The 9,959-nt window shown below is 52.2% G+C and overlaps 1 protein-coding gene across 1 annotated transcript in view; it reads right to left on the reverse strand.

The window, feature by feature from the left end:
- The window catches only part of CLSTN2 (calsyntenin 2), a 577,645-nt gene extending 569,284 nt beyond the window's left edge, over positions 1-8,361 (reverse strand). The window contains exon 1 of the mRNA XM_058551984.1: positions 8,233-8,361. Coding sequence (XP_058407967.1) covers positions 8,233-8,347 — 115 coding nt within the window. The 5' untranslated portion in view covers positions 8,348-8,361. The remainder of the gene's footprint in view (positions 1-8,232) is intronic.
- Positions 8,362-9,959: the final 1,598 nt, after the last annotated feature.

Here is a 9,959-nt window from a genome sequence, read left to right on the forward strand (position 1 = left end):
AGGCAGAATTTCTCTGTAGACACTTCCTGTCCTGGCCTTCACTCTATGAATGTCTGAGCTCTCTGAAGGGGTTCTGGTAGGGACGGGAGAGGTAGAAGTTGGGAGAAGGGCTGGTTTCCTCCAGGATGGGAACTGGTGGCCTGTTCCCTCTCCTATCCCCACAGCATGCCCAGGGCAGTGGCTAGGAAATGTGATATGAGAACTGGACTTCAGGTGCTGGAGCCAGGGGTGGCTAAGATTCTGCTGCCTGTGGAAGCAGAGAGCCAGGGACATCAAGAGGCCATGTTCGGACAACGGGCATCATAACTGGTAACCTGTAAGGGATGGAAATCTGAAGCAATTCCAAGAGTATTAAGCTGTTCTCAAAACCCTGGGACCCTAACAGACCCCGGTATGGATGGTGAAGGATGGAATTCACGACAACTGGGATGGAATTTCTTGTAGGCCTGGTGGGACTGGAGTTCATCCACCCATCTTGGCAGCAGTGTGACAGATGGTGTGAGCAGGGAGTCAAAATTAAAATCTAGTGAATTCATTCTCAAGAGATGCTGAAGAAGGCAGTAGCAATGGTCATGAAGGGGAGCAGGAAGGTTCTAGATCTTTATGGGTAGACTCAACTGGACAGGATGAAGGATGGGGTGTGATGGAGGAGGAGAGACAAGCACGCTGGAGGACTCCTGGGGCTCTGGCTCGGGTGAGTGCACAGAAGTCGTACCTTTCACCCAAACGGAGGCCACCGAGTAAGCAGCAGGTTCCTGGACGGAAGAAGAGAGGGTGGGCTGGCACACGTGGGGCTGGCAGTACCCCAGGGCATCCTTGAGGGGACAGACATTGAGCCAGCCTCTGAGGGAGGTTCAAGATGGGCTAGGAGAAAAATTGGTCACGGCCAGAGACGGCCCTGGGAATGCTGATGTGAGCAGAGGGCACTGAGCTGGGGACAAGCAAGGTCTTGAGAAGGTATTAGAGACAACTGTCTGTTCCAAGGATTAGAAAACCACTAAGAAGCAGGAGCAGTGGGCTTTGGGTTACACCATGCAAGGAACTGCCTGGCTCCCTGGTGCTGGATTACAACCAACTGACAGCAGTCTGATCCCTTGGTCTGATTCCTGGATCTGCTGCTGCAAGCCCCGTGGGGTTCATTTACCAACCTGTAAAATGGGTATTTGAGGAAGACAACTGACATATACACAGCACTGCCTTGACATTAGAATGAAAGGCAGCCCTTAGAGCAGTCAGGGACCTGCTACTCCGTCTATACCGTCTCTCCCACCCCACCACACTCACCTTTCAGCATCCCTTCCTCACTGTCCCAGCGTTCAGCCCTCAAGCATGTCTAATATACCTGAGAGTGTTTGTGGTATCCTTTATTAACCCTGCCTGCCTAACAAAAGGAGTCAGAAGGGGGCCATGTTACCCCAAGTGAACAACCAGCTGGGGAGGAATCCCCCTCCAATCCCCATCTTGGACCATGCAATGCAGACAGCTGCCTTCTCCGCTGGAGGCCAGGCAGGATGGGAGTTGAGGAAGGCTTCGAGCTGGCTGGACAAGAAGAGAGGGGCCATGGTAGCTCCTGATGGAGAAGCGAATCAGAGAGGGAGGCTTCCAGAGAAACCGACTCTTTCAGCAATTTTGTAGTGAAACCAAATGCTCTTGGACAGTGAGGAGATGCCTTCCAGGGTAGAGAGCTTCTCCGACCTCACTCAGAGCCTTCCTCGAGCAGACATCACATCACTCTGGTGGGTAAGCCCGGGTGATGTGGGAAATCCACGTCCACCACACTGTTCTGGGCTCAAATCTCAACTCCACCTTCTCTGAGCCATGAGACCTTGGGCAAGTTCCTTCACTTCTCTGGGCCTCAGTTTCCTCCTCTGTAAAGATGGAATAGTAATTCCACTTGCTTCATAGGGTTGGGGTTAACATCAAACCAACTGACACATGTGAAGTGCTTAAAATAGCGCCTGGCACATAGTATGCATTCAATAAACATGCAGTCTTTCATTAGCTCTGTAACCTGTATGCAGAAACACATTCGTCCAGGGCTGCGGTCCCTCCTTGCTCTTGCCTGCATACCAATCATGGGCATTCTTACCACCTAGCATCTTCCTGTCCTGCCCGCGTCCCATCTGTTCACCCAATGCCTACTCACCCATCAAAACCCCTTTCATTGTCTCCATAAATCTTTCCTGACTTCTCCTATCCTTGCCAATTTCTTCCTTTCCTACAAGACTTTTTCGGGGTCTGTAATGCACAATCTACCCTTTTCCCATAAGCTAGCAAGTTCTCCAATAGTTCGTGTCACATGTGATGTTTGCCCTAGACGGAGTATGAGCTCTTTGATACCTGGAAGTTGCTTTATCTTTTCATTCCCCTCAGAGAGTAACAGGAGACTGAGAAATAGCTACTGGCTGATATGGAAAGCACAGTGCCCAGTGCATGTTTGGGTTGGCCTAACTCTCACCCCAGGCATCCTCCTCTGACCAGGGCCCCCTCCTGCCTTCTGCCTGTTGCCCCCGCAAAGCTCACAGCAGACTATTACGGATAAACATTTGTGCCCCCCACAAATTCATATGTTGAAACCTTACCACCAGTGTGATGGTATTGGGAGGCGGGGCCTTTGGGAGGACCTCTCCTTACAACCCAAATCCCACCACATTAGGGTCAGATGAGGTCCTGAGGGTGGAGCTCTCATGAATGGGATTAGTGCCCTTATAAGAGTCACGAGAGAGCTTGCTTCCTCTCTCTGCATCCACATGTGAGGACACGATGAGAAGTTGGCAGTCTGCAACCCGGAAGAGGGCTCTCACCAGAACCCCATCATACTGGCACCCTGATCCCAGACTTCCAGCCTTCAGAATTGTAGAAATCAATTTCTGTTGTTTATAAACCACCCAGGCTATGGTATTTTTGTTACAGCAGCCCCAGCTGATTAAGACAGCGACCTCTCTCCTATTCTGTGCCAGCGTCCTCAGCTCAGAACTCCTCCCCCAGATCAGTCCTCTCATTGTCCTCCAACCTACCATTCCCGTGGAACCACTTCCACAGGGTCCAATTAGTGAAGGACTGGATAACAAATAATAAAATGATGATCTGTTTCAAGCTGTCATTTGGTCATCATAGCATCAGCTACCCCTTCCACACAAACATGCGTCATCACAGAGGTTGTCAATGTCTCAAACAAAGACAGAATGCTCTATGCTTCCTGGACAGCAGGGCTGGGATGACAGCGCTAACGGTCGGGGGACCTCTCCTCACAACCCAAATCACACCACAGAAGCTCTTCCTCCAGAGACTGTAACCCCACGCCTCCAGCCCCGGCACATGGAGACACATTTATTTATTTATACAGCACATTTTGCTGAGTCCCGACTCAGAGCTGGCCCTGCACTAAGTGCCAGGGCCTCCGAGATGAGTGAGACGGGGCCCTGGCCTCAAAGGTGTTCACAGACCAGTGAACGAGGCAGACTTTTTCAGAATTCAAGCCAAATATGTGTGTGTGTGTGTGTGTGTGTGTGTACAAATGTGTACTTATATTTATATATGCTATTTCCACACACATGCACATACAGAGAGAGAGAGAAAGACAGAGAGCACAGGTTTGGAGCTGAGAGAAGATGTGAACAAAGCCATCAATCGCTGAGACGTCAGAAAGGGGGAATTTCACCAAATCTCACACACTAGAACCAGTGATTAAGTGATCATAATTATAGTCACTGTGTATTAAGTGCCATTTACAAGCCATGAACTGGGCTTTCTAACCACTACCCTGACAACCACCTTGCAAGGTAGACGTTTGCATCCCCATTTTATAGATAAGGAAACTGAGGCTCAAAAGGGTTAACTAATTTGCCCATGATTATCTAGCTGGGAAGTTAAGGGCCAGGACTGGGACCCAGGTTTCTCTGGCTATTAAGCCCAAATTTTACTTCATATTGGAGAGAGAAAATGTCCAAAACGTCTATGTCAAGAGATAAGAGCATCACGATTGCAAACAAGTGGATTCCCTAAGCCAGTCACCACCGACTGCTCAGCTCACATCCTGAGGCCGGGCAGCGGGGCGGCCCTGGAGATGCGGGGAGAGTCAGGATGAGATTCCAGCCCTCGGAGCTCACAGAGCAGTGCTGGAGCGGGACAAGGAGCACAGGCACGCCAGAGGCAGAGCCACAGTCTTCCAAGGGTGACCAGCCTGGAGAACCAGTCGAGGAAGGTCCCTAGGGGAGGCCATGTCCGAGCCTGGCCATGTCTTGAATAACAATAGGAATTAGGCTGAGGAAGGAGACCTTCTAGCCTGAAGACAGTCCAGAGGATCCAGGACAGAAGTGAGCACATCCTGGTCCAGGAACCACAGGTGACTTGGCATGATGGCAGGTCAGAGTACAGCCTCTGATGCATTGCTGAGGGCTTTTTGTGGTGTTTCAGTGAGGGAAATAACTGTCACAGCCCTAGGAAACACGTGCTAGCTGCCCAGAGATGATCTAGGACAATTCACCATAAAAATTCCATGCCACCTTCACCCCTTCAGGAAGTTCTGCAGTGTGCAATTTGGAATATGCAAGGATGGTTTTTGAATCTGCAGGAGGCAGGATGATGCTACTATCAAGAACACTAGTTTCCATGGACGAAAGCAAGGCCTATTTCCCTCAACTCACCAGCAGGCCCCTTTGAAACAACAGCCCTGGACTCTCCTGCTGCTGTGGGCAGGACCACAGGGCTCCCCGGGAACTCAGAAACACAAACGGCTCCGCTTCCTTGTGGCCATTAGATCTGCTTTAAAAACTAAAGAGGAGCAACTATGACATACAGCTATCTACTGGGGCTTTGGGGGGGAAAAAAAGATAAAATAAAGTTATAAAAAAAAAAAAACTAAAGAGGAGAATATCTGATGAATAGTCAGGGGGCACTGGGCACAATGACCCTTCTTATTCACATCCCAGCGCCACACCCTCTAACTGGCTGTCTTGGCAAGTCATTTACCCTCTCTCAGACTGTGAAATGGGCCAACAACAGCCCTGCCGAGGTTGTAAAAATGAGAGACAGCCCAGGTAAAGGGATTAGCACAGTGCCTGCTACATACTAGGGAGGGGCTCCCTAAACTGCAATTACTACAGTTATACTGTTACTGTGACAACTCAGCTCTGTCTTCTCCCCTCCCTATTACCAAATGCTGCTTTTGCAAGCTCTCTTTCTACCCCCATCTCCCTTCTCTGTCCCCATCACATAGTACTATACTTTGGAAAAATTCTGTCTGCTGTCATTCTCTTAAAATTTCCATATAAAAATCTTGTCTCTCCAACTAGATCAAAGCTCGCAAAGAAAGCTAAAGGTTAGACAGGAATGGGGGTGGTGTTCTGATGTCTGCTAAGAAGCCTCCAGAGCACTGAGCAGGCTCTGGACACACAGGTGGGCACTACAACAACTTATGGTCTATACTCAAGTATTGTCCTGAACAACCTATGGGACCTTGGGTCCACTATACCTTCCCAGCTTTGCGATAAAACATGTGCATAAGATCTGGTGTTTTCAAGGAATCTAAGAAGTGTTTGTCTTTTTTGAGTAGCCGAGACATAGGAGAGAAAGGAGAAGGGATTATAATAACTGCCTGGCCACTGTATTATTTCTGAAATCGGAAACATGTTTGCACTGAAAGTGCGTGATTCTGTGAAAACCCCAAACAGTTGTCAGGGATTAGCTGCTCGACTCCCTACAGCAAGAAGCAAGGAATACAAAGGCAGAACAAGCTGTGCACCACAGACGCGACACCTTACACGAGCCCGAAGCTGGGAGAGCTGCTTCCAGACGGTTGTCCAGAGGGTACATTCAACTCGGCCACTCAGTGGGACCCCACACTCCCAATTTTCTTCTACACATGAATACAGAACTGTATGGAAGAAGAAAGCTATTTTTTGGTTCAATCTTCTCCACATGCCTTCCTGACTTTTCTCTTTCAGGGATGGGAATAATAATGATATGAACCTTAGAAATGGCAAAGGCAGTGGCAGGGTGCACTAGACATAAAGCATACCTTTATTATCTCAATGTTCTTCAGAGATTATGTGAGGTTTGTAATGTAAAATGCAAGTGCGTTGTAATAAGGAAAGTCAGTCCTGAAAATATCAACAAAGTGTCATCATAAATGTCTCTGTTTTGATCAAATATTACACATTTGTCCTTTTTTTAAAAAATGCAGCTAACAGCGCTCTTTGCAGCCCCCCAGTGGTTGGAAGGGGAAAGAAGGAAGAACAGGAGATTGGGCAGCACCTCTCACTCCGCAGAGCCAGTCAACTTTTTACATGGCGAAGACAATTGGCTTATTTTCACCACAAAATGAATATGTTCTAAGTGGGGAAGATGAAAAGTCTTGGTTAAAATGCACATAATTATTCATATTGTAAAACGTGAATCACTGAGAGCCTTGAATTTTTTTTTCTTTTTAATCTTTCTCTCTTATATCTACAAAGCTTTCCATTTGGACCTGAGACCATGGCAGTGCACAAGCACACCAGCTCCCCTTCCCAACTGAGTGGCTGCGGTTCCTGCCCTGGCTGTGAGCTCCCGTTTGTAGACATCTGCTTATATATATACCATTTGCTCTGCTACAAAGTGACAAGAACTCTTCAAAAACATCTCATTTGCCTGTTTAACAAAGTGTCTATATTGGGGAAGGAGGGCAAAGGTTTGGAAGTTCATTGGTTTTCATTCTTGTTTTCACCAAAACAACGGTCTCTCAGAATGATCCCTTCACATCAGCGATTCCTTTACCATACTATGTTTGAGACATTTTCATAATGAGTTTTTCTTTGTCTTCCCAAAAAAAGAAACTGCTTCTCAAGGATACACCAGGGGGAAAATTGCTGAAAAGAAATAGGATGTCTGCTTATAAAATAATTTCAAAATCATGTCACAAAAAAATTAAAAGATTACAGGATAATCAGAAACTCTCCTATTCTTCTCAAATTTATCATTCACAAGTTGCGGGAGCGACATTCCGGAGGCCCAGAGGAGGCGAACTGTCTGCCTTTCACTCTCCCCACCCTCCAGAAGTAATTAAACCTGGTATATGTTCCCTCCCTGAGCCACTGGTAAGCTCGAGTTCAAAGCCAGCTTGCAAATCAGGAAGCCTCTAACAGTGAGTCTCTTTACCGAGAGATGCAAACTCCTTGGTCCTCAGATGATGGTCAGACGAGATTCCAGCGACCACGTTCCCCTCTCCTTGTTACCTGGCAGATTTGGCTACAGCCCTGAATTCAAGCGCACGCCCTCCTTGTCAGCAACGCAGAGAATCAACAAGTTATCACTAAGCTGGGCGCTCCAGCCCGCATCTACGACCGCCTCCCCTGCCCCCCACCCCGCCCCCTGCTCCACTCTTCCCTTGCCTCTCCCCGCACCTGTGGTCCTGCAAGCACGAGACCTGTTTCAGATCCGCACTCCAGGGGCCCCCACCCCAGCGCTCCTGCCCACGCTCCCAGACAGCAAAGTCGCCGGCTCGCCAGCCTACAGTCTCCTGACAGCGCCAGGCGTGCGCCAGGATCTGCTTCCTTCGGGGCGGAAGGCGTGGGGAGGTCAAGATCACCCAGCTAACAAGGTAGGCGGGGGAGGGGCGCCAGGTTGGGTGCCTCTGCCCGCCGGAGCCAAATCGGAGGGCAGTGTGCGTCAGAGCCCCCGCTTCTCCCGGACTCCGCGGCCCACCCGGAGGGCGCGCGTTCCCCGGGGAGCCAGGGCCGCCCTGGGGGAACCTGAGGCGAGCCAGAGGGCCCTTCCCTGGAGCCTACAAGTTTCCACCCCATCCGCGAGCTGGGAGACAAGCTCCGCTCCCTGCTTTGAAGGCACCGCGGCTGATCCCTCCCTCAGAGCAAAGGCAGACAACTGCTTCTCCTCTCCTCTCCTCTTCTCCCGGCGCCAGCGCCCTGCTCGAGCTGTTCCCGGCCGGAGCCCGCGACTCACCCACTACGCCCCCTCCCCAGCACAGACAGCCCCCAAAGTTGTCCAGACTCCCCAGACCTCGCTTCTTCTCGGTCCCTGGACCCCGCCCAGGGGTTGGGCCGGCGTCTGCTGGTGGAACCTCTCAGGTCCAGAGCGCAGGGCGCTCACTTCGGGGATCCCGGGCGCACGGAGGCCGGGGAAGCTGCGGCAAGGGAGGGCGTGAAGATCAAGCGTGAGCCCGGGTCCCCGTCGCTTGCACCCTCAAGCCCGCCCTGCCTCCCTCCTCGGAGAGGAGGAAACTTCCCCAGCACCCACCTTTAGCCGCGAGGAGGCGGCGCCGCCGGCTGCCCCCGCCGCCGCCGCCGCCGCTGCCGCTCCCCACGCCCAGCGCCAGCAGGAGCGGCACCCAGCACAGCCTTCCAGGCAGCATCCTCGCCGCCGCCGCCGACCAGATGCCGCTGCCGCTGCCACTGCCGCTGCCGCCCGCGCCCGCCGCACCGCCTCGCCTTGCCCGCTGCGCGCGCGTCGGCGCCGCCGCGCTCGGCCCCCGGTGCCCGCCCGCCGCGCCGCTCGCTCGCCGGCAGCCGCGCGCTCACTGGCGCGGACCCGGAGCGGCTCCGGCGCTCACCCCGGGACGGCCCGTGACGTCACGGAGGGAGGGAGGCGGCTCTTGCATATTCATGAGACGCGGACACCGGCCCCGGCTTCCGCGCTCCCGGCTCCGCGGCCCTGGCCCCCAACTTTCCTCCGCCCTCCTCTCGCTCCCGGGCGCTCCTGCTCCAGCAGGGTTCGCCTCCCAGAGGACCCCGGGGGGCTGCTGCGGGGAACCCTCCGGCCCCGCGCCCCCGCTCCGGCTCTCCAAATAGCTGCCGCAGGGGATGGCGGGCTCCCTCGGGAAGTGGTCACCTAGGACCTGAGCGTCGTCTGCGGGGGCGCAGGGGACCCCGCCCTGCCACGCCCTTGGAGCTGACATCCGTGAGCAGGCCGGGCGGGCGCTGCGACGGTCCTGCCCTTGACCGGGTCTCTGGACGCTCTCTGCCGCCGGGTCTGGGGAGGGCGCCAGGCACACGCTGGAGCTGAGAAGCGCGAGTGCTGCTCTGAGTTGTCGGGCGGAGTAAATCACCGCAGACCTGGAGGGCAGGGCAGGACTCCGCACCATCTTGGAAAGGCAGGGGCATCCACAGCTCTCAGAGGCTGATGGACCAGATCAGAAAAGGCAAATGTGGGGTGCTGGGCCTGCCGAGGCTGCAGTGGGGCCCACAGTAAACTTCCCTGCAGTGTGGTGCCCAGGGAAGAAGTTACCACCTTCATGTTGTCACTCCGCGTATCTTAAGACCAGGCCACCTGACTGACCGTCATGCCTTGCAACACCTCATGCCATTTAGTCATTGTCAGTTCCCTGAGTGCAGGTGCCGTGCACGTCTTGAGGATGCCCCAGCACCCTTAGACCTGCAAGGTACATAAAGGTACTCAATAAACATTAACTAATGGCCCAGAATAAATCCTTGACCGTATTTGCATACATGCAGTACCAATATCACACACAGTTCAGGGTTCATAAGGAATAGATAAGGAAATAGAGAAATACAGAAACAAACAAAAGTTATTTATTCATTGATTAAACAAATTTACTGAGCATCTAGGCAGGTTGCATTACCCTGCCGCTGGGCACTGGATTAGACATGAGAGGTCCAAAGACCAGGGAGAGCTGTCCATCCTCCTCTCAAAGCCTTTGTTCCTGTCTGAGAAGGGAGAGGCAGTAAAAGGCAATTGCAATGCTTTGTAAGTGTTATGGTCCTGCACATTCTTTATGCTGCCAGATATGAGCCTATACAAATCAATTAACAAAATGTATATATTGCAACAGTGTCTAAACAGCATCCTATAATTAATAACTGTAGTTTAGGGTACTCAACAAAGCCATAAAATCCATTAACAACCCTCATGCTGCTCAGTCTCTCTGTGCTGCCCTGGCAGCTCACCCAGAGCCGCTGCTGTTGTGAAGGCAACTCTTGTGCATTTCCAGGCACCAAGAGGGGTTG

The sequence above is a fragment of the Diceros bicornis genome, chromosome 2 (assembly GCF_020826845.1).
Source record: "Diceros bicornis minor isolate mBicDic1 chromosome 2, mDicBic1.mat.cur, whole genome shotgun sequence".
NCBI classification, from domain to species: domain Eukaryota; kingdom Metazoa; phylum Chordata; class Mammalia; order Perissodactyla; family Rhinocerotidae; genus Diceros; species Diceros bicornis.